At 29.2% G+C, this 25,846-nt stretch overlaps 1 protein-coding gene across 2 annotated transcripts; it reads right to left on the reverse strand.

Moving 5' to 3' along the window:
• Nucleotides 1-462: 462 nt before the first annotated feature.
• LOC119615742 (regulator of G-protein signaling 17) lies at nt 463-25,708 on the reverse strand. 2 transcript variants are annotated; one of them, XM_037971751.1, is made up of 8 exons: nt 24,585-25,606; nt 22,846-22,883; nt 16,827-17,045; nt 16,381-16,755; nt 2,122-2,202; nt 1,999-2,060; nt 1,351-1,639; nt 463-1,290 (listed from the first exon to the last, which is right to left on the reverse strand). In XM_037971751.1, the coding sequence occupies exons 4-8, from the start codon at nt 16,752-16,754 to the stop codon at nt 1,203-1,205; spliced, it is 894 nt and encodes a 297-aa protein (XP_037827679.1). In that variant the 5' UTR covers nt 16,755; nt 16,827-17,045; nt 22,846-22,883; nt 24,585-25,606; the 3' UTR covers nt 463-1,202. The 2 variants fall into 2 exon arrangements, with proteins under 2 accessions (XP_037827679.1, XP_037827685.1); XM_037971757.1 differs by lacking the exon at nt 22,846-22,883 and having other exon boundaries at nt 16,827-16,887; nt 24,901-25,708.
• Nucleotides 25,709-25,846: the final 138 nt, after the last annotated feature.

Here is a 25,846-nt window from a genome sequence, read left to right on the forward strand (position 1 = left end):
GGTTTTTGTTGTTTTTTTTTATTTCTTTAAATTAATTAATATTATTTAGTATATTTTCAAAAGTATCATTATTATTTGTTGAAATTTTTAGTTTATTATATTTATTTTTATAATAATTATTATTTAATTTAATAAATATATTTTATTTTATTTAATTAAGTATGACTAATTAGTTATTAAAAATTATATAATGTGTGTTTTGTTTTTCTTTGAATTTGTTTAAATAGTAAATAGTTTTTTGTTGTTTTATTAATTTAATTAAATTATTTCAAACAAAAATAAAACAGTAAAAAGGAGAAAACAATTAAAATATTAACGCTCGTTTTTTGTTCGTTTAAATAATATTATACTATTTAAGTATTTAGGAGTTACGTAAGTACCTAAGTAATAATAATTAATTAATTAATTAATATAATTTGTTTAAGTAAAATACATATTCTATACTTTGTATGTAGTTGGATTTTCTTTGTGTTTGTGTTGTTTTAAATACTTATTTAGTTTAAATTAAATTTAAATAAAATTTACATAACTTGACTAGAGATTTATTGGCTAAATAAAGAAATAAAAAGGAATTAATAAAAATTATAAAACTTTTAAACGAAAATAAAGTAACAAATATGTGTATAAATAAGTAAAAAAAATATTTTGGTAATGTTTACGATTTATAAGCAGTTTATAAAAACTATTTAAATTTATTTTTATTTATTATTTTTCTTTAAACATTTAAAATGCATAATACGATTGTTGCGCTTATAAATCTAATTTTGTTAATTTTTTTTCATATATATTATTATTATATATTTTTTTGTTTTTGTTCTAGAGTGATCAATTCGATATAAAAGTATTTTAAAAATTTAAACAACAAAAATAAAAACAAATTGGAAATATTGCTCTATTTGTGCTTTAATTATGTGTTTCTTATATAAGTTTAAGTTTTACTCCATTCTGATCAAGGCAAAGTGCTTGCAATAGTTTGTTTTTTTTTTTTGTTTTTGTTTTGTTTATAGTTTTCATTTGCAAATTCTGATCTTTTTTTGGTTTGCGCGGGAGTAGGGGGTGTTTGGTGTAGGAAATTTATAATTTTCTAGTTTGTAAGCAGCAACAACCTTATGGATCATCAGTTTGTGTTGTATAGTGACATTGATTCCCATGTTTTTCTTCAGTGTTTCTGTTTTGGTTTTGTTAGTTCATTTCAGCAACATTTAAGTAGGACTGTCTGCTGTGGAGCCCGATGCGGACATGCCATCTTGCAGTTGAGCGAGTGTTTTATACTTTTGGGAATTTATGAATCTGTAAGTATAAATCAGAGATTTTAATTATATGTAATCCTAGGAGCTGCAATAGACCTACCTGGGATATGAGTCTCTGAGCATTAGTGTGTATATTTGTATTTGAGCCTCGTCAAATGTATGTGATGTCGGTTCAACCATATTGCGATTGACTACTTCTCGTACTCTTGCATCTAGTGATACTTCGCGGGGCGACAATATTGATATATAATCTTCATAGATGAGTCGAGCCTTTTCCTCAATTGCTTCTGCATTGATTTCTTTTTTCAGATCTTCACAGGCCAACCAGAACAGTATGTTCTCTTCACTAAATTCACTACGTAGAAAATCACGAAATACTTTTCGACCACCTACAACAAGTGAACAAGAAAGAATTGATGTTATTATTTCTTTAAAAAAATCTATTATGTTCAGAACAGAAAAAAATCAGTTCAATATTTGTGATATTACTTTATTGCCTATGTTATTAAAAAAAAACAATATTCGAACAACTAAAGTTTATCCCCTGTATAGTATTTGTTTGTATTTTTCAGATTTTTAATTGTAAATACACGAAAGCATTACAGATGGAATAATCTAATATTTGGATACTAAAGATATCTGTCATTCTCAGGAAAATGGTTTCAACAAACACACGGGCATACTGAGGTAGCTTACTAGACTTCCGATTTTAATATATTCGAACTTAAATTTCAAGATAATAACTTACTTTGACTTTTCATTAGTTTATCAAAACTGTGTCCCCAACTACGTATTTCCTCCAGCGAAGGCCTGCAATTAAATACAAATTATGTTAAGATTTCATAAAAAAAATAAGTTAAAAAAAACTTACTGTTCTCCTTCTAATAATAAATCAGAACTAGCCGGATCACGTTTTGTAGGTGCATTGTCTTCTGCGTTTTTCAATGCCAAACTGAAAGTGAAAAACAAACAAAGAAAATGACAAATGAACAAAAGCAAATCACAATATGTAAAAAAATCGACAATTTTTTAAACAATCTCTTTGGAGTTTAAATTAAATTTTAACACACACTTGAATGTAACCGTATTTAAGAAAAACCAAGGCATATTATTTTCAATATTTATGCTTTTGCAAAATTTTTATTAAACTTAAACTTTAACACAACAACACACTATACATTTTCCGCACGAAAACTCAAATGTTGTAATGAAAATCAAAACATATTTTAGCTTTTAGGATTTCCCGTGTTTCAATGTTATTCCTTCCCCACTCTTTTGGTGTATGTGTACCTATGTTTAAATGTCTTATCTAAAGTGAACGTGGTGTAGCTAAATACCAGCAGTTATGTTTACTGTAATAGCAGCAAAAAGTCGGAACAATTGAAATCGCTTTTTTTATTTATAAATCCTAGTCCTATGTAATCTAGCCTATAGTCTAGCATATAGTCTGGTCAATAGTCGTCTAGTCTATAGTCTAGTCTGTAGTCTAGTCTATAGTCTAGTCTATAGTCTAGTCTATAGTCTAGTCTATAGTCTAGTCTATAGTCTAGTCTATAGTCTAGTATATAGTCTAGTCTATAGTCTAGTCTATAGTCTAGTCTATAGTCTAGTCTATAGTCTAGTCTATAGTCTTGTCTATAGTCTAGTCTATAGTCCAGTCTATAGTCCAGTCTATAGTCTAGTCTATAGTCTAGTCTAGTCTATAGTCTAGTCTATAGTCTAGTATATAGTCTAGTCTATGGTCTAGTCTATAGTCTAGTCTATAGTCTAGTCTATAGTCTAGTCTATAGTCTAGTCTATAGTCTAGTCTATAGTCTAGTCTATAGTCTAGTCTATAGTCTAGTCTATAGTCTAGTCTATAGTCTAGTCTATAGTCTAGTCTATAGTCTAGTCTATAGTTGTCTATAGTCTAGTCTATAGTCCAGTCTATAGTCCAGTCTATAGTCTAGTCTATAGTCTAGTCTATAGTCTAGTCTATAGTCTAGTCTATAGTCTAGTCTATAGTCTAGTCTATAGTCTAGTCTATAGTCTAGTCTATAGTCTAGTCTATAGTCTAGTCTATAGTCTAGTCTATAGTCTAGTCTATAGTCTAGTCTATAGTCTAGTCCATAGTCTAGTCTATAGTCTAGTCTATAGTCAAGTCTATAGTCTAGTCTATAGTCTAGTCTATAGTCTAGTCTATAGTCTAGTCTATAGTCTAGTCTATAGTCTAGTCTATAGTCTAGTCTATAGTCTAGTCTATAGTCTAATCTATAGTCTAGTCTATAGTCTAGTCTATAGTCTAGTCTATAGTCTAGTCTATAGTCTAGTTAACATTTCAAATGGCTTAAAATGGTCAAGAGCATCGAACATAACAACACAACACAGGTCATGCTATAATTTTGTACCTCACTGTGAAAGTACTTAAATCTGATTAGAATGTATAGTGATGGTGTTGGTTAAATGTTTTATTTTTCTGTTTTATCAGTTAAAATAACAATTCATGTTTTTTTTCTCCTTTTTTCACTGTATCATTTCGATATCAATATGAATGTGTGCAACTAAATTAGATTGGAGTTAAATGTTCACAGACAATTCAGACTAGTGAGTAGGGACAGAAACACATTCATTAAATGTATTTCTATCAATCAGTGTACTTTTGCCAGAGCTTTAAAGAATGTATCCTTTTTAAAGAAAAGTTTGAAAAAATACATATTTTTTAGACAATTATAAACATTATACAAACTAATAATTTGATTCAAAATAATTTATTAATTAAACTAAAAAAACAATAATGAATACTTTACAGGATCTGTCTACCTATAGTCAGACAATAAAACAAATTGCAGCAGATAGGAAAGATGGTCGGTGGGTTTTGGGGAACTTGTGTGCTTTATTATTATTGATTTAATACGATTAAGAAAAAATCATTTTTGTTTTTGTTACTGATAAACATCATCATTGAATATAGAAGTTGTTTAATAGAAATCATAATAATAGTAAGTAGTAGTATGTAGTTTGTTTTGACGCCGTTTTGTTGTTTTGATATATAAAGTTTTGTTTATTTTTATTATTTTTTCAATCTAAAATTATCTTATCAGCAATTAGCAATAACGATTTATTAATACAATTACAGCTAAATGAAGATGTGTGTGGTAAAAGGTACTAGTTATCCTACAGTAAAAAAAAGTGTTAATTGGTTTAAAATTTTCCTTTAAAATTTAAAAAATATTCTTTAGAATTTTTATATTTCACAACTTCGAAATTACTTTCAAAAAAGAACTTAAAAACTACTTCTTGAGCACGACTTCATAATCATAAAAAGGAATCTTCGTCGGTGTATTCGTATTAATAAGCCAGTAATGAGCGTTAAGATAATTTTCTGAAGGGGACCTATCCTCCATACTTTATCCAATGACTGACTGGTGCAGAATTTCAACTCTATTACTGTCTAATTAACATATTAATGATTGTTTAAGCTGTATTCCACTTGTATGGACCGATATTGCCGATATTTTCAATACCAAATAGTGCCTTTCATTGAAGAATATTTGTGCAAAATTTCAAGACAGACCATAGAATACTCAACCCGTTTATACACTTGTGAAGTCTAAACTACTATCATAACTAACATTGGTGAAAGTTTCATCCCGATCGGAAGATATCGTTTTCAAAAATTGGGTCTCTTGACATAAAATACCTCATATGTGTATGTAAGTATAAGTGTGAATGGATATGTTTGTGTGCTTGAACAGGATAGACAAAATACAAACAACGCTCACACAGATACATACCTGTGTTTCAATTTCGACACAACACTTTTCCAACGTTCAGCCATTATGTTCCGTTACTTTCACAAATAGTTTTTTAATAATTAATGTCTTGAAATTGTCCGATTGGCAAATTGTGGTAAAACATTTATTACTATTTATTTTTTTGTTCTTTTATAAACTTGCGATTTTCTTTTCGTTATTTTTTTTATTCAATTTCTATTTATGTTTTAAATATTTAAGATACAGATACAAATAAATAAAATGCTCATTCATACTCGTACACGGTATTTACACTTTGCTAAATTTTTAATTTGTTATTTTTTCGTATTTCGATTTTTTATTTGAAACTTTTTTGTTTTGTTTTAATCGAATTTTTAATTATGGCAAATTATTTGTGTATATGGGAACTTGTGTGTGTGTGTTTTTATCGGTTCTTAAATACAACATATCGCGTCTTTAAATTATTTTGTATGTTTGATTTTCGAGTGCTTAAATTGTACTGTCAAAATCTAATTTTGGAATTTATGAGGTGTTGTTTTTGTTGTTCTTGCTCAGTACGAGTAACAAACACTTTTTGTTGTATTTTCATTTATCTAGTATTTTTGTTATTGTTGTTGCAGATGCTTCCACTACATCTTTCAGAGATAGAAAATATTTCTCCAGCATTTTGGGCATTTTTATTTATTACTTTTTTTACGAGTATTTGCTAAATAGACGAGAATTTATTTCTTTATTGAATCATGTGAAAATATACACATTTTTGAGATTCTTAAAAATTTTCTATAATTTTTTTCTTTCTTTTGTTTGAATTTTTTTGTTTTCTGTTTGGTAAATGTAACAACGATGGGATTTTACTTTGGACTTTGTCAAAACTTAAAATTATAGAATATAAATCAGAGAAAGGGAACAGGGGCTGTGGAAATCATTGGCAGTTAATGGATTGATCAAATTAGCTACAATATTAATTTAAATTACACAAATGAATAAATGATTATGAGAAATTTACAATATTTAGTCGTTCTGAAAGATTTAAATGGAATGCATAATAAGAGGAAACATTCAAATTTATATTAATCGATTAATTGCACAAAAGAAAAACAAATACACGTAGAAAATTTAAATGGAATAGAATGCATTTCACTTTTAACTTAATATTGGTCATGGATCCTATGAAATATACGTATGTGTGTAATATACATGAGAATTTCCAAATATTGCAATATTTGACCTTCAACCTTCACAGATTATCTGCTTTGAATAAAACTTTAGAAGACTATAATACTCTGAAACAAATCTTCTTTAAAATATCCCAGCAGTTCTATTTAACCTACCACTCAGGGTTACCCCTAAGCTAGTCACCCCCACTGCCCAGGTGACTAGCTATTTTAACATGTGCCTGTCCTACGAGGGAGTCAATCCTCACACCATAGATTCCGAAGAGACAGACAAAAAACTTTAGTTTGGTTTTTAAGTGTCCATCTCTGGCAAAAATCAATTATAAATACATATTATTAAATATTACACACAAATCTAAAAGGTTCATACAATTAGTCTTAGTGAAATTTTGCCCTTTAATAGCAATTAAACGGAAAATAGAGAAAATTAAGATGACCTAATGTTAATTATTACATGACATCCACGGATGCCTACAAAAAGGAGGAAGGTATTATATAATTCCCTCTACTTCATTCTTTGTTTATTTATATACTTGAAGCTACATTTTAATTAAATATTCATTACACTTTGAATTGTAACTAAACTAGTACAACAACTACAATATAACATTACATAATTAAATAAACTGAAGTACTGCAAAGGAAAATAATATAATCTCATAATAAACCTTTATAAAAAGAAGAAAAAAATGACTTGAATATTTAACATAGGACACAACAGTGGGGTAGCAAAAATGATATGTATGTTTTAAGGAGGATTATAACTACCCCACTAAGCACTTTTCAGTTTACAAATTTTCATTAACATATCCAAAATATTAAAGTTTTTTTGCAATACTCTTATTTTCAGCACAACTGTACACATTAGAAATGTTCTTTGTCAAAGGCAATGAAAAGTGAACCAAAAAAACCAAGAAACAAACTCACAAATTCATGTACAAACACCTACACACTTTAATATCTATGTGTATAGGTGAGTGAGTAGGTGAGTTAGTATTGTGGCATGTGGCAAATGTGTGTTTAGGGACTTTGAGACCAAACAGCCAAAAGGATATTTTATGGTTCTACATGCAAAGTATATTAAAGAATAAAGAAATACACATAAAATTAGAAAAGCAACAAATAAATATAAACAACAACAGCAACAACGTGCAAATGTTGGTAATTATGTTTAATGAAACCTCAAAAACAAAACAAAAAAAGTAAAGTTCCGTAATTATTTATACAAAACAAAAACAAGTAGACCTGAAAACACGCGTTTTTCTAGCAACAACTAAGTATTACCTTGGTGCCACAACCACAACAGTGGCAAATATTGTTTTTGTAGACATTCAAATTAAAATGCGTTCAATGGAGTCCTGTTGACTCATTTCCATTTCTTGTTTTGTTTTTTGTCGGTTTCAATATCGTGACCTTTTTTTTTTTTGACTCAACAAACAACTCCACTGCTGACAAGTTTCTTTTCACTGTAGATTTTTTTCTTTCTATTTTATTTGTTATTATTTACTATTTTTTTTTTTCTGTTTATACCTACATAATTTATCGGTAATAATGAATATGGTTATGGGCCAAATTTGTGCAAGGACATGTCATTTATATATGACAGTTACAACTTCAACCCCCCCCCCCCCCCCCTCTACCAAAAAAAGGGAAACATTCAAAAAAGTACCAAATTTGTTTGTTTCTATAGTTCAATTTTAGTGTCTCCAAGTAGTAAGTGTCTTGGTGACGATGTCGCCACAAAAGTGTGTATATATTTTGGGTCTAGAATAATAGATTGAAAGTGATTATAAATATGTACACACATAAATATATGTATGTATGTTTGTAAGTATCTTGGTAAGAAATAATAAGGAAGTTTTTTTTTTATTTATTTTTGTTTTTATTATTATTGAATGAATGTAAATTATGTTCTTAAAATTGCAAGTTTTTGAAGGCAAAAAGTGACAATAAACCTTGACAAAATATTGGAGCTAAATAAACTGTTTTAATATAGTATATTGTATAGTATATTGAGCAATAAACATTAGAACGGTTCACAGAAATATAATAATAAACACAAAGTGTCCAGAGAAGACGAGCTAGTTAGTTGGAATTTTCCCCTAATTTACTCTAATGATCTAATGGTACTAGGGTAAACAATTTGGGTAAAAAACCCAAATTCGCGGGAAGAGAAAGTTGCGGTTAAAAGACTGATACACGGTGAAATATATAAGTTCGGTGCTGTTACCGAATGAGAACAGATACCCCACAGAGGAGTGACTGAGAGACTAAACGTTGGAAATACCCGTATACCCCTACGGGCGTTGCCTACCTAGAGTAAGTGTGTCGGATGTTGTTCTCAATTGATTGTGTGGGATGAATGAAAAGTGTGCTGGGTTGAATGGTGATGGATGAAATGTATCTTATACAAGTAATACCATTGAATTTTCCTTCCTTGTCCAGGTATGTTCAGAGTAAACTCTGTCCATACCATATTTACCACAGTGTTTCACTGTGAGTAAGAACAAAGTCTCAGTTTATTTGATGGATGCGTACTTCGGTCTACCGGTTACGTCTCTAAGTGCTGTTGCGGGCTCAACAGAGGCCATCCCATCTGTGTGGTTGTAAACGGAAGTGATATTTTTACATCTCGGAAGTTAAGCAACGGGGCAGCAATGGTCCGGAATTAAATAGCTCAAGTACTTGAGCAAAGTGCACGTATACTGGGCCGGTAGTGAGTCGTCAAAAAAGCTCACCCAGTGGTTTAAAAAGACCACCGTGAAATAGGTCAACACGTCAGGTGCTCGCGTAAAGCACTTCGACATTAGTACACACAGATAGACAGACAGATGAACATGGAAAAATCGATTCCGCTATCTATGAGGACTTGGATTATTTCATATTTTTATATTTTTAATAAAGGATAGAATAGGCTTTTAGTTCTAAAATATGAACCGTTAAAGGATAAAAGCAGGTCAATTACAACCACAATTTCGGAGTTGGGTCTAAATAAAATTCGCGACAGGTTTCTAGTAGGAGGTATTGCACTTAAAAAAGCCGATTATATAATCTGAAAATTTTTACTTTTTCAAATTAATTTGAGCTTCAAATTATATTTTCCCTTTTAAAATAAATCTAATAGATATTTTTACTAAACTGATAAAATTCTTATATAATTGCAAAATATTTAAATTTTATGAAAATCCTTGAATGCCAATATCACTAATTAATTAAATAAAGATCAAATATCATTTGAAAAACATTGTTTAAAATGTGTCTATTAAATTAAATGGAAGGAAGTATTTATTACGACCGTCTGCTGCGGAAGTATACAATATCAGCAACAGTTTATATACATATGTAGATAATATATATCAAATGCGGTATACATACATATATGTATCTATATATAATATGATTAATCGTGTAACAGGTTAATTGATTACTTTGATGACTAAAATACCCACGTAGTAGTACTTTATAATCATACATCAAATATTAGTAATCACACATATGCACAATGTACATAGAAAAGTGTTATTATTATTTATTATTAGAATTCACATTTAGTGTGTAATCAATTGTGGTTAATTTTATTTACGTACACAAATTTTTATTATTCATAAAAGAAAGAAAGAAAAAAATCACTGAAAAATACTACGAAATGCTGTTATAAATAATTATGTTTTCTGCAAGCAAGTAAAGTACATAAATACATAATTGATGATTTTAGTCGTTTTACATATATTAAATAAATTTAGCATTTAAAACTTTAAAGACGATTAAATTATTATTTTCATTTTGAGTTTTATTAAGTTATTTCACTAAAACTTTTATTTAGTTTATTCCATGAGATTTTCTTGTTTAGTTTTTTGTTTTTTCTTGTTTATTCATATTGTTTATTAAAAATTTATTTTGAACAAAATTGCATGTTCATACATATTTAAGAACACATGTCATGGCGCACATTTTTTTCTTGACCAACATCTGCATTTTTATTAAATATTTATGCAAAGAAGCAAAGCCAACAGCAATCAAACATTGTTTGTGAAAATTCAAAATTCCAAACACATTTAAAAACACACACACTCACAAACACAAATAACCACAAATTCAATAAATAAACATTTTTTGTTGTTTTTCTTTCATTGGGTTTTGTCAAGCACAACATTTAAAAAGTCGGACGGAAATGAAGAAAACAATACAAAACTTTAAAAGAAACAAACTTTTAAAATGCGAACAAAAACAGGGAAAAGAAGAGATCAACTTGTACACGACAGCGGTAAAATACAACTGAAATAAAGTCGGTACAACCAGGCGTATGTGGAATATAAAATATAAATTTATTTGCACAACATCAACAGTAGCAGCAGCGGTAACAACAACAAAAAGCTCTTTTTATTATTTTATTAGAAATACACAGACGTACTCACATGTACCGAAACTTTTAGTATAGAATATTTAAAATGCACAAAAAATCCATATGAATGACAAAAATTAATAAAATATTTAAAAATGGCAACAAAAATCTTGTATTAAGAAAAATTTAATTCATAAACATTCTTGGTAGACACTTCTTTTGGACACAACAACACATTGGCGTTGTTTATCCACGTTGCAACGTAAAACTTTTATGAATGAATTTGTAAAAGTTTAGGGCCAAAAGCTTACAAACTTAAACTTGAAAGCTTAAAGATTTATTCACCCTATAAATGAAAGCTTGCCGCCTAAAAGTTTTTAGTTAATATATTATTTATTTCGTGGCATTGCCATTTAAATCTAATAAAATGTTAATAAAGGAAAACAAAAAGAAAATAAGAAAATTTCAAAGGATGAATACACTAAAAGCTTTAACCGGAGAATTGTGGAAATTTGGAAACTTATGAAAATGAGATACACAAGTGAGTAAATGTATGAATGAGTTTTACTCGGTCATACATAGAGAGTAAAGTGTAAAATTTGTACGAGAGAGTTTGTAAGAGTTTACAAAAGAGACCACGCAATTCTAAATCTCTACACATCATTTGAAATTCTTTAACAAAACGATTTTAAAGTGTGTGATGGTCAATATCTAGGAATGTTAAATATATACACACAAACATACATTTATTTGTAAACATATTTGTGTATACATACATATGTATATTTGGGGCATTCACAGAATGCTTAAAAATGCATGTAGTTACAATCATATTTACAAATATTTTACTTTTAAATTCTAAAAAGTATATATAAATTATATAACCGAAACATAACAACTAAATCGTTTTAAACGAATTTCGGTATACATATGTATGTATGTTCTTGGAGAAGTAATAACTTTTACTCGAAATAATACACACATATACATATGTAAAAGTACTTCTCGATTTATTATTTGCCCTTTAAACTTTTTATATAATTTTAAAGGTGTTTTAGGCGCAATTTCATGAACATTTATGGTCAAGTCTATTAACTAGTATAGGGACTAGCCTATGAATTAGTCAATTGACCAGACTATGGACTGGTATATGCACTAAATTTCAGCTTTTAAATAATAAAATGTTTTTTTTTTAATTGGTTCAAAATGTGTTTAAGGAAAACGTAAAAGCAAACATTTCATTGCAGGAGATCAATGTATAATATAGCCTTTCTGCCAAAAACATGACCAATATGGAAAAAAATTAGTGACGTTATGACCTAAACTATTTATGTAAGTATAATTGTGTAAACAAAATCATCAAAAACAAACACAAAATGTCATACACTAAATAAAAATATTAACAAAAGCAAGACATCAGGAAAAAGTCTATTTGTTATTGAATCCGTTTCATGGAGCATCATCGTATTGTGTTTCATTTACATTTCTTTGTACACACGCAGAAAAATTCATACATACACACTAGAGACCCTCGCAGGCATAGAAAATTCAGTACTTTAGTACATTTTTCACTTTTTTCATTTTTTGACATTGAAAAATACCGCGATACGCCCCAACAATTTAGGTACTTTTTCTAAATTAAAAAATGTTGATAAATATGTAATTTACATACTAATAACAGACTATAGTCTAGTCTATAGTCTAGTCTATAGTCTAGTCTATAGTCTAGTCTATAGTCTAGTCTATAGTCTAGTCTAAAGTCTAGTCTATAGTCTAGTCTATAGTCTAGTCAATAGTCTAGTCTATAGTCTAGTCTATAGTCTAGTCTATAGTCTAGTCTATAGTCTAGTCTATAGTCTAGTCTATAGTCTAGTCTATAGTCTAGTCTATAGTCTAGTCTATAGTCTAGTCTATAGTCTAGTCTATAGTCTAGTCTATAGTCTAGTCTATAGTCTAGTCTATAGTCTAGTCTATAGTCTAGTCTATAGTCTAGTCTATAGTCTAGTCTATAGTCTAGTCTATAGTCTAGTCTATAGTCTAGTCTATAGTCTAGTCTATAGTCTATTCTATAGTCTATTCTATAGTCTATTCTATAGTCTATTCTATAGTCTAGTCTATAGTCTAGTCTATAGTCTAGTCTATAGTCTAGTCTATAGTCTAGTCTATAGTCTAGTCTATAGTCTAGTCTATAGTCTAGTCTATAGTCTATAGTCTAGTCTATAGTCTAGTCTATAGTCTAGTCTATAGTCTAGTCTATAGTCTAGTCTATAGTCTAGTCTATAGTCTAGTCTATAGTCTAGTCTATAGTCTAGTCTATAGTCTAGTCTATAGTCTAGTCTATCTCTAGTCTATAGTCTAGTCTATAGTCTAGTCTATAGTCTAGTCTATAGTCTAGTCTATAGTCTAGTCTATAGTCTAGTCTATAGTCTAGTCTATAGTCTAGTCTATAGTCTAGTCTATAGTCTAGTCTATAGTCTAGTCTATAGTCTAGTCTATAGTCTAGTCTATAGTCTAGTCTATAGTCTAGTCTATAGTCTAGTCTATAGTCTAGTCTATAGTCTAGTCTATAGTCTAGTCTATAGTCTAGTCTATAGTCTAGTCTATAGTCTAGTCTATAGTCTAGTCTATAGTCTAGTCTATAGTCTAGTCTATAGTCTAGTATAGTCTAGTCTATAGTCTAGTCTATAGTCTAGTCTATAGTCTAGTCTATAGTAGTCTAGTCTATAGTCTAGTCTATAGTCTAGTCTATAGTCTAGTCTATAGTCTAGTCTATAGTCTAGTCTATAGTCTAGTCTATAGTCTAGTCTATAGTCTAGTCTATAGTCTAGTCTATAGTCTAGTCTATAGTCTAGTCTATAGTCTAGTCTATAGTCTAGTCTATAGTCTAGTCTATAGTCTAGTCTATAGTCTCTAGTCTATAGTCTAGTCTATAGTCTAGTCTATAGTCTAGTCTATAGTCTAGTCTATAGTCTAGTCTATAGTCTAGTCTATAGTCTAGTCTATAGTCTAGTCTATAGTCTAGTCTATAGTCTAGTCTAGTCTAGTCTATAGTCTAGTCTATAGTCTAGTCTATAGTCTAGTCTATAGTCTAGTCTATAGTCTAGTCTATAGTCTAGTCTATAGTCTAGTCTATAGTCTAGTCTATAGTCTAGTCTATAGTCTAGTCTATAGTCTAGTCTATAGTCTAGTCTATAGTCTAGTCTATAGTCTAGTCTATAGTCTAGTCTATAGTCTAGTCTATAGTCTAGTCTATAGTCTAGTCTATAGTCTAGTCTATAGTCTAGTCTATAGTCTAGTCTATAGTCTAGTCTATAGTCTAGTCTATAGTCTAGTCTATAGTCTAGTCTATAGTCTAGTCTATAGTCTAGTCTAGTCTATAGTCTAGTCTATAGTCTAGTCTAGTCTATAGTCTAGTCTATAGTCTAGTCTATAGTCTAGTCTATAGTCTAGTCTATAGTCTAGTCTATAGTCTAGTCTATAGTCTAGTCTATAGTCTAGTCTATAGTCTAGACTATAGTCTAGTCTATAGTCTAGTCTATAGTCTAGTCTATAGTCTAGTCTATAGTCTAGTCTATAGTCTAGTCTATAGTCTAGTCTAGTCTAGTCTATAGTCTAGTCTATAGTCTAGTCTATAGTCTAGTCTATAGTCTAGTCTATAGTCTAGTCTATAGTCTAGTCTATAGTCTAGTCTATGTCTAGTCTATAGTCTAGTCTATAGTCTAGTCTATAGTCTAGTCTATAGTCTAGTCTATAGTCTAGTCTATAGTCTAGTCTATAGTCTAGTCTCTAGTCTAGTCTATAGTCTAGTCTATAGTCTAGTCTATAGTCTAGTCTATAGTCTAGTCTATAGTCTAGTCTATAGTCTAGTCTATAGTCTAGTCTATAGTCTAGTCTATAGTCTAGTCTATAGTCTAGTCTATAGTCTAGTCTATAGTCTAGTCTATAGTCTAGTCTATAGTCTAGTCTATAGTCTAGTCATAGTCGTCTATAGTCTAGTCTATAGTCTAGTCTATAGTCTAGTCTATAGTCTAGTCTATAGTCTAGTCTATAGTCTAGTCTATAGTCTAGTCTATAGTCTAGTCTATAGTCTAGTCTATAGTCTAGTCTATAGTCTAGTCTATAGTCTAGTCTATAGTCTAGTCTATAGTCTAGTCTATAGTCTAGTCTATAGTCTAGTCTATAGTCTAGTCTATAGTCTAGTCTATAGTCTAGTCTATAGTCTAGTCTATAGTCTAGTCTATAGTCTAGTCTATAGTCTAGTCTATAGTCTAGTCTATAGTCTAGTCTATAGTCTAGTCTATAGTCTAGTCTATAGTCTAGTCTATAGTCTAGTCTAGTATAGTCTATAGTCTAGTCTATAGTCTAGTCTATAGTCTAGTCTATAGTCTAGTCTATAGTCTAGTATATAGTCTAGTCTATAGTCTAGTCTATAGTCTAGTCTATAGTCTAGTCTATAGTCTAGGCTATAGTCTAGTCTATAGTCTAGTGTATAGTCTAGTCTATAGTCTAGTCTATAGTCTAGTCTATAGTCTAGTATATAGTCTAGTCTATAGTCTAGTCTATAGTCTAGTCTATAGTCTAGTCTATAGTCTAGTCTATAGTCTAGTCTATAGTCTAGTCTATAGTATAGTCTATAGTCTAGTCTATAGTCTAGTCTATAGTCTAGTCTATAGTCAAGTCTATAGTCTAGTCTATAGTCTAGTCTATAGTCTAGTCTATAGTCTAGTCTATAGTCTAGTCTATAGTCTAGTCTATAGTCTAGTCTATAGTCTAGTCTATAGTCTAGTCTATAGTCTAGTCTATAGTCTAGTCTATAGTCTAGTCTATAGTCTAGTCTATAGTCTAGTCTATAGTCTAGTCTATAGTCTAGTCTATAGTCTAGTCTATAGTCTAGTCTATAGTCTAGTCTATAGTCTAGTCTATAGCCTAGTCTATAGTCTAGTCTATAGTCTAGTCTATAGTCTAGTCTATAGTCTAGTCTAGTCTAGTCTATAGTCTAGTCTATAGTCTAGTCTATAGTCTAGTCTATAGTCTAGTCTATAGTCTAGTCTATAGTCTAGTCTATAGTCTAGTCTATAGTCTAGTCTATAGTCTAGTCTATAGTCTAGTCTATAGTCTAGTCTATAGTCTAGTCTATAGTCTAGTCTATAGTCTAGTCTATAGTCTAGTCTATAGTCTAGTCTATAGTCTAGTCTATAGTCTAGTCTATAGTCTAGTCTATAGTCTAGTCTATAGTCTAGTCTAGTCTAATCTATAGGCTAGTCTATAGTCTAGCGAAAAAATTGTTGAGCTTTGTCAAGCATTTAGATTTCTTATTTAAAGATCAAATCTCCATGTTTGTTGGGTGTGGACATGTGATGTATGTATAAAGCAAAATCTACTTAATAAAACTCATCCATCTATAAAACGAATCTAATCAAATCGTTTCAGTCACAGACACCGACAACAAATACAGAAGAACATTAGGAAGGTACCAAATACAAGGTATTTTTTAAAATTTTTTCCAATCGTTATATAACGATCATTATAGAAGTTATGTATTAAATGAAAGGTATTAAAATGTGTAGGAAATTACACACTGAAAATCTGTTTAATTGGAAGGTTACCAAATTTCATATTTTTCGTTTGAATGAAATATAGAAAATGAGAAATGGTCTCCTTTTTCCTCTATAGAGGAATTAAGATATGTTTCTAAACAGAATTGTTTAGAAATATATCTTAAAATGGCCGGATTTATATAATTTTGAAAATAGCTTTAAATGTTTTTAGAAATTCTATAAACATCTAAATATATCAAAGTTCGTTTTTATATAAAACAAAAGGAAAAAAGAAAGATTTTAATTGTCACGAACACAACTTACCATTTTGCCCACGAACACGAACAGCAGCAACACCAACAGAAACAACATGGTTTTTGTGATTGTTGTTGTTGACGTTGAAGTGGAGTTGTTGCATCTGTTAAACCACTATTTGTCGTTGTTCCCATTGCACTTGTTGAAGTTAACATACCTCCTATATGAATACCTCCCGTATTTGTAACATCTACAACACCACTACTTCGACCATTTCCTCCGCTACTGCTAACTATGCCGACTCCAACACCACCGCCGCCACCACCAGATCCATTGCCACCACTGCTGCCAGTGTTGCTGGTATTGTGTTGTTGTTGCTGTGACGATGAGCTCATGCCGCGCAAACGACATCCTGACGGCAGTTCTGATACTGTACAAGACATTCTAAATATTTGAGAAAATAAAAAAATATATTAAAACAATCAAATCTCTTTGTATTTAAAGCTGCAACTCACCTAAATTTGTTTAAGTCTTTTAATCTTAAGCTACTTGTTGATTGGCTTATTGCTTATGCTTCTAAATTTAAATAAAAAAATTTTATATTTCTACGTAAATATTGAAGCCGATTGGATCTCTTAATACTTTGTAGGGTTTGGTGCGTTAGGAAATACTAAATTTAACATTGGTTCTTTTTGGTAGTTGTGCTTCAAGTTGCTGATAATGAAACATTTAATCTGAAACGATAAGAATTATGAATTAATCGTAAATATTTAAATCACTTACAATTTTCTAAATATAATTAACTGGTTTTAAATATGTAATCTAATAAGTATCAACGAAAAATTTAAAGGGAAATACTATAGAGAGATATTTTAGATTTTAATATAATGCTCAAAAGCTTTTTTGAATTGTATTAGAAAGAAACTGAAAATTTTTTTGATTCTTTACTATATAGACGGTAAGTAAGATAATCGCTATTGGATACAGTGTTTATCGGTTAAAATAATGGAATTGTCAGGAATGCTCGTTATATGGAAAAAATCCTTTAAAATGAAATCTATCTATCTATCTATCTATCTATCTATCTATCTATCTATCTATCTATCTATCTATCTATCTATCTATCTATCTATCTATCTATCTATCTATCTATCTATCTATCTATCTATCTATCTATCTATCTATCTATCTATCTATCTATCTATCTATCTATCTATCTATCTATCTATCTATCTATCTATCTATCTATCTATCTATCTATCTATCTATCTATCTATCTATCTATCTATCTATCTATCTATCTATCTATCTATCTATCTATCTATCTATCTATCTATCTATCTATCTATCTATCTATCTATCTATCTATCTATCTATCTATCTATCTATCTATCTATCTATCTATCTATCTATCTATCTATCTATCTATCTATCTATCTATCTATCTATCTATCTATCTATCTATCTATCTATCTATCTATCTATCTATCTATCTATCTATCTATCTATCTATCTACCTATCTATCTATCTATCTATCTATCTATCTATCTATCTATCTATCTATCTATCTATCTATCTATCTATCTATCTATCTATCTAGGTCTATTCTAACTTTTTGCATTGCATGATTTATTACAACAAAAAATTTGGTTAATGATTTGCTTACTTTTTTAAATTGAACGCTTATTGAAAGGAGTATTTATCTCAATTGTTGGAACATTTACTGAGTTTAATGAGATGATACATTTCAGGTCAATCACTTGTAAAATATGTACGTATGTATGGACATATGTATATGTGCATTAGAGATGCCCAAATGTACATAAATTCTCTTTGGATGCCCCTTAATTTGTTCATGAGTGTCTAAAACTAACTTGTGTTAAAATTAAAAAAGTATTTTTTTAGATCATCCATATTTTCTCTTTAAAATCGATAAAACATTATTGAGACATTTTTGTTTTTCTTAAAAATTCTCAATACAAATTAGGTTCATACTATTGTACTTATTTATCTGTATTATAAAACAATGAAACGAGTAATGTTAATAACGAAAATGTCCTTTAGCAGATAAGGAAGTGGCAAATGGGCACCTGTAAATATGCTAAACAATTTACAACGACAATATTGAAATAGTACTTGTGGAGCAACAACAACAACAACACGTAAGTAATCTCAATGGTTGGTTGAATGGATGGATGGACAATAATAATAAAAGCAACAACTACACTAACACTAACTAAAGATGTCAACAGCAATATCATGAAGAGCACAATAATTATTTTTATCATCATGCTGGCTACATCGTTAGCAGCGCAAGCATAAACATCATCATCGCCATTAACCAACACCAGCTAACAAACTTTCCATTGTTGTAATCAATGTAGACCCACAATATCGACATGTCTAAGGAGCACTTGAATCAATTGCAAATGAAAGAGATTTCATTTCTTTGTCTTGTTCCTGATGTCGTTGTCGTTTTTTTATTATTTTTGCACTTAACGCCGTTATTTGTGACATCAGATAAAACGGAATGTATGTTTGAGAATGTGGTAGAGATTGTTCAGAGTGCACGTTTGTATGGTCATACTTGTCAATATTGTCACCACACAATCATATTGATATCATCATCGCCATCAAACATACATACATCATCACCTTCGTTCTCATGTCATTATCTTTGGCAATGCATCATCACTTAAGGGATGCCAGGTAGTAGTTGCCAACAATGAGCGAAAATATTATTAGGAAAAACAAATTATTAAATGAAAGAAGATTTGTTCAATAGGGGTATAACTTTAATGTAATTTAAATCGATAAGGTATCAATGCATTTCATTAAAAATAGTTCTAAACTTGTAATCACTCATATTTTCTCATTTTCTGAATCAGCGATCGCCCATAAAAATGGACCATATTTTGTGATATCTCATTTTTAACTTCGTTTTTCCAAAAACATTAAATATTTTCTAACTTTATTAAAACACATTATAATCACTCATATTTCCTTTCAAAAATCGATTTTTTGGGTGAAAATATATAATCAAATCTAATATGAAAAATTTCCTTATTTAATTTTCAGCGTTTTTATTAAAAATTTGCCTGTTTATTAAAATTCTCCTTCTAAAATCTATTTTTTAGGGACGATTGTTGATTGTTAATCCGTTAAAATTAAATTTTGATTTTCACCAAAATTCTTTTTTCCGCAAATAACAAAATTAAAACCACAACATTTTTATATTTCAGTTATCACCTTTAAATAAATCTTACTTACTTCACAAATATTTATAGTTATTAAAAAAATTAAATAATTCAACATTTGCTCATTATTATTAACAGTTATGAATCTTTTATAAATTACTAAAACATTCATTTGGAAAACAATACAATTCTTAAAACAAATCTAAGAAAAACGTCCAGTTTTTAAAACTTTCTGATTAAGACTAAAAACTAAACGAAAGTGTTAAACCAAAACCAATCAAACAGACAGACAGACAAACCGACAGACCTAGCGTGAGAGTAAAAGATAAGATTATTTTAAAGCGTCACATTAAATATATCACATAAATACATACATATATATTAGTAAGTAGTAGATTTACTTTATTTGCTTGTGTATTGTGTGGCATAAAATACAAACATTTAATGTAAATGAGAATATTGTTGATGTACAATTTGGAAACCGGCAAACAAAATATTGATGTAGCATCATCAATACATTTATACAAATATTAACAAACACACATATACACACTGATCCATCCACTGTACAGGATTTTAAGATTGTCCAATATGTTGTATGAATATATTAATGTTTATCTGTTTATACGTAAACACTTACGAGTCACATTTCTGTGCGAACTACAGCAAACATACATTTTCTTGTTCATATAAGACGATGTTTATACTGGAACCCAGCAAACAAAAATGCTAATGTGTATAAAAGTATACATACATATGTATATAAAGTATATGTGTTATATTTGTCGAATCATATAAATATATATAAATAAATTTATCGATCAATCCTTACTTATATCCATGTCAAAATGAACATAAGGATTATTTTCAAAATAGGGTCTTTAATGTGTGTTTGGGAATATTATATTTCAGGAAAATTTTAGACCACTAGCTCCTCCCGTGTGGTCCTTATTTGGCTTTCAACCGACAGATCGTCTTTGATTTCAAATACATATCCGGAATTTCATGTGAAGTTACCCAACTTTTAAAACCAATGCCTTCCGATCGTAATGTTAGTGCTATTTGATAGTATTTTACACACAATTTTTAACGGTCAAGAACTCCGTGAGTTACAGTAGCTCAAAGCTTGAGATTATTGCATGTGTTTCTTCTCATCTGTGTAACTTATTTAATACTGTCCTTAGTAAATAGTTCCAATAGTTTAGGAAAAAAATATTTAATAAATTGTTGACTGTTTACTGATAATATTGAAAAATTAAACTTTCGAGACGTCCGACTATGGCAAACTAGAATTTCATATCCTCGATATGTTAACCTCAAAAATAAAATCAATTTTTTCATGTGATTTAACAAAATCAGGTTACACAGTAGCGTATAATCAAAATATTTGGAAATCACCTAAAATACAAACGGGCCAAAAATTAAAAATGCAAAATAATCATTAATTCTGAATGATTTGGAATGGAACCAAATTATTGTGTTAGCTGGGAAACTATGTATACTTATATAAACACAAACAAACATCCATATGTTTGTATTTAGAAGTATCTTTGATAACAACCAGTGAGACAAAAAGATAAGATGCATTTTACTGGATTTAAAACGGATACACTATGTGACATCATTATAAATATTTCTCTCATAAATTTTGAAATGGTTTAATAATTGTATAATTTACTTACTCACATACATAATTTTGCTTATTTAAATAATGTCACAACTAAAATGTATGTTTTTTTAATTTGAATATTATAACATTTAAACTGATTTAAATTAGGATTACTTTTCCCAAATAAGTATATGATCATAACACAGTTATTTAAAATTTAAAAATTTAATAAAATGACCTTAAACCAGTTTAGCTTAAAACGTTATATTTTTAGTTAAAAGTATTGCACTATTTGTTTACTTCTGCAAATTATATGTTTAGTTTTATCTCTTGATCAGTTCATTATTGAAAGTGCTTTCACCTACTTTTCATTTAAATATGAAATTCATACAAACGAAATATTCGACAATTAAAATTAGCAAAATGTATTAAAATAATTCAAATGATTCATTTGAAAAAAATTCAATATAAACAAATTTAGGTCCACAATTTTCTCAAACAAACTAGAAAATAGTTGAAAACTGTAATGAAAATCATGATGAAAATACCAATTAAAGTTAAAAATATGTTTGTACGTACAACCAACGCACAATTAAAATATTCAATTAAATTTTACGCATAAAACTAAATGGATTTTTTGTACAATCACTACTGCTATTTATCCAAAATAAAGAAAAACAAAATAAATTTATCTATACTACTACTAAAACAAACAAAATTATATTGCAGGAGTCCGATTTTGAACATCAGAAAATAAGTCAAATTTCCAGATTATGTAAACATTACGCCTTTTAGAATCAAAAGTTTTTGAAATCTTGATGTATTTTTTATTTATGTTGAAACAAAGCTGGAGTTTTAAAGATTTTCTTTCCATGCACAAAAGTTAACCACTGACGTTTTTGTAGATTGAGTGAACTATTTTTAAGATAGTATGTCTAGCTTAGTCTATAGTGTAGTCTATAGTTTAGTCTATAGTCTATTCTATAGTCTAGTCTATAGTCTAGTCTATAGTCTAGTCTATAGTCTAGTCTATAGTCTAGTCTATAGTCTAGTCTATAGTCTAGTCTATAGTCTAGTCTATAGTCTAGTCTATAGTCTAGTCTATAGTCTAGTCTATAGTCTATAGTCTATAGTCTAGTCTATAGTCCAGTCTAGTGTATAGTCCAGTCTATAGTCTAGTTTATAGTCTAGTCTACAGTCTAGTCTATAGTCTAGTCTACAGTCTACTCTATAGTCTAGTCTATAGTCTACGAGAGACTACTCTTGTTTAATCTGTAGAGTAAGTTTATCGAGAAATTGGTTTAGTACTTTAAAACCTAAAAAGTACTCCTCTTGTTATGTGTTATGTTATGTTATGTTATGTTAAATTTCAAATTTAAATTTTCCATTCCTGGTAAATGTAATATTCTTTTGAACCGAAAGAAATTTAACATTTTGTTTCTTTGTTCTATATTTAATTGAATTACAAATAATATACCAAATTTTAAAAAATTAAAGACTGGAAATCGAAATCTGTTAAATGTTCGAGTCGTTTGTTGGATAGAGCTCCATAAAATTTGTTCCTTCCTCAATTGGATTACTACATTAAACTAAATATTTATCAAACCGGGAAACACTGTATGCAGTAAACAATTAAAACCCAAACCATCACCAATATAGTGTACGATTAGCAAAATCTTTATCTATAGTACAAGAAATAAACTATTTAATAAAAAAAGTTCACTTACCTTATTTAATAATTTGTTGTTTTGTAGTTACTTTGAGTCTGAGAGAAGGAATTGTTAGAATTGCTCGGACATGACATATATACGTACACACGCATATTTGCCAAAAGAATGAGCAGCAATGACAACAACTACCTACAACAACTTTAACATAATAATTGCCACTTTTACTCCAACGAAATGGACAAAAACAAACGATAAACAATAAAAAACTTAAATGTTTAAAAATTATTCTTTGGTTTAAAATAAATACGCAAACGAAATAAAATAAATGTCGATGAAAAGTTTTGTTATTTTAATTTTATTTGTTTTTACTGAATTTGAAAACTATACCTCGTCATACTTGCACACACTCACTCACTCACTACACTAAATATTTAGGACCACAAGTATTTTTAATTTTTTTCTACTTTTTTAATGTTTAATTTTAGTTTAGTTTGTTGTGTAATAATAACAATAGTAAGAATTATTTTTGTTGTTGGCTATTCTTATTGAATCATATGTGTATATAAACATTAGACTGGCTCAAAAGATGAGAAAAATTAATATTAAATTTTGACCCCAATTTCTGTATAAAGTTCACGTAAATATTTCTTAAGGGCTTTGTCTTGCGATAACCAATAAGGGACAAAAGTTATTAAAGTATTAACTTGTATTAAATATTCTTCTTTTTTCGAGATATCTTAAGCTAAATTTTGAACTGAACAAAAGATAAGTTCCATACAAGCGATTTAAAAACAAGATTTTAGAATAATTTTCAAAAAAGGAATAGAATCAATGGGCTATTTCCATGCCATCGTACCTATTTTGTGAACTTGTTGTTCCCAAAGGTCAAATATGTATCCAAACAACCTTTTTGGGAATAATTTCGTTCGTACAATATTGTAGCAGTCTAATGTACATCTGTATGAATTTATTTTTTGTGCGATTTTTTTTTTATTATTTATTTTGAGAAACACCATTAAAATCCATTTCATTCATTCTTAGAGGTTGTTGTATTTAAATATTTTTGCACAATTGTTTTATTATTTTTTTTTTTTTTTTTGTTAACTTTTAAAAAAGGAAACAATTCATACACAATGTACAAAGAGAGAAAGAATTAAAAGTGAGTAAAGGCCAAATGCAATAAAAAAATCTATGCATTTGGTAGACTAAAGAAAGCTTTTCATATTCAAAATTATTTGTTTTTATCGAACTTCTATTTTTTCGTATTTTTTCGGTTCGTTGATAATAAAAATACTTTTTGTAGAAATGTCTATGGATGCGTAGACATGTGATTTTATTTATGTTTCGTATTGAATCTGTTTAAAACAATTAATATTTCTTTATATTTCAATTGAATTTCGCTTAAAGTCCCGACCGACCGCAACGCATAAAACATGCGCTGGGTGAAAAGAATGGAACAAAAGAAATGAAAAAATCAAGATGCTTTAAATGTTTGTACGTGAAAGTTTTGCTGAGTGGGTGGTTTTGGTTAAAGTTTGTTTTTGTATTTTTAGGGGGTGAACTGTGGTGGTATTTATTGTAGTTGATGTTGTTGTTGTTGTCGCTGCTGCTTCTAGCCGATGAAAGAGCTTTTCCGAATAGAGTCTCGTTACGTTTAATAGTGGGGGATGGGAAGATGATTCAGAAATTAATAAAAAAAAAAAGAGAATGAGAATAAAAGTAATGGTGAGAGAGCGGGAGAGAGAAATAAATAGAAACAAAATGTGTATTTGGAGAGTATGAAGCAGGTGTTTTACTTTGATTATTTTCCGTTGGTATCCGTTTTAAAAACAGCAGCCAGTCAGCCACCAGCCTGCTAAATACTTATTTCCTCAATAAAATCATTTAGCAAACTTCTTTTTCTCCTCCATACATTTTTTGTTTGGAGAGAATTCTAGAGTAACTCAACTCAACTAAACTAAACATTAGCAGCCATATTCAAAAAGAGTGCGTAACGCACTTTTTTCAATATTTTCTTTCTTTATCCGTTCGTTCGTTTGTTGGTTGTTTTTTCACTTTTCACAATATTTTTAATTGTATTAGAAATTATTATTTGAACTTTAATAGATTTACTCGATTATGATGATTCTATTATTCTGACGACGAAGATGATGATGATCATTAATGGCAACGACCGATTTCATTACGGACATTATTATCTTCTTCAGTGGCTGGCAGCAGTTGAATGTACGTTCCACCGTAAGCACAAAAATTCCTCTACTCTATAATTCGATATTATTTTTTTTTTTTTTTTTTGTGTTCCGGAGCTATGAAATTTACATAGATTCTTTTCTTGTTTTTTTGCTTATTTTTTCATATTTTTTCTTGTTTCGATAACCACAAAAAGCGTACGTAGGTAGAGGAAAACTTATAGAAATACGAGTGGATACATAGATATAAATATATAAACTTTATATTTTTTCTCTCAAATATACATTTTTCTTTGACTTTTATTTACGATATACTAAAAAATATTTGTTAATTTTTTTCTTTGCTTTTTACACTACACATTTATTAAAGAATTCATTAATGCACATTGCCGTTTTACTATTTAAATTTTTCATATTTGATTTTTTTCTTTTTTAAATTTAAATTTAATTTTTTTTGCAAATAATTATTGTGGCTTTTTTCATCTCCTCTTCAATCTCAACCGTTTAGTAGCACTTAAAATCTGTGTATTTATTTTTCATAATTTTTTTTCTTTTTGTTCAAAATCCTTTTGATGGCATTAAAAACGTACACCAGCCAACTGTTTGCAACGGAAGAGAAAAATCATACTAAAGTCTTATTGTGTGTAATTGGGCAAACAGCCTTATTGGGGCGACTCTATAAACTTTCCAGTGAGTAAAAACACAAAAAAATATTGTTTCAGTATACGAGAACAAAGAGCAAGAATAGAAGAAGTGAAAAGCTTTCACAGCTGCTAAAGTTCTTCGACAGATTTTCAACGATGTAAATGCAAGGGCCAATATTAAGCTTTTTGGCGCCTTCTTTTGAAATTTAACTAAGATTTTTGGTG

The sequence above is a fragment of the Lucilia sericata genome, unplaced genomic scaffold, assembly GCF_015586225.1.
Source record: "Lucilia sericata isolate MDLA Ls3-8-SP2 unplaced genomic scaffold, ASM1558622v1 Contig000048F_arrow, whole genome shotgun sequence".
Lineage (NCBI taxonomy): Eukaryota > Metazoa > Arthropoda > Insecta > Diptera > Calliphoridae > Lucilia > Lucilia sericata.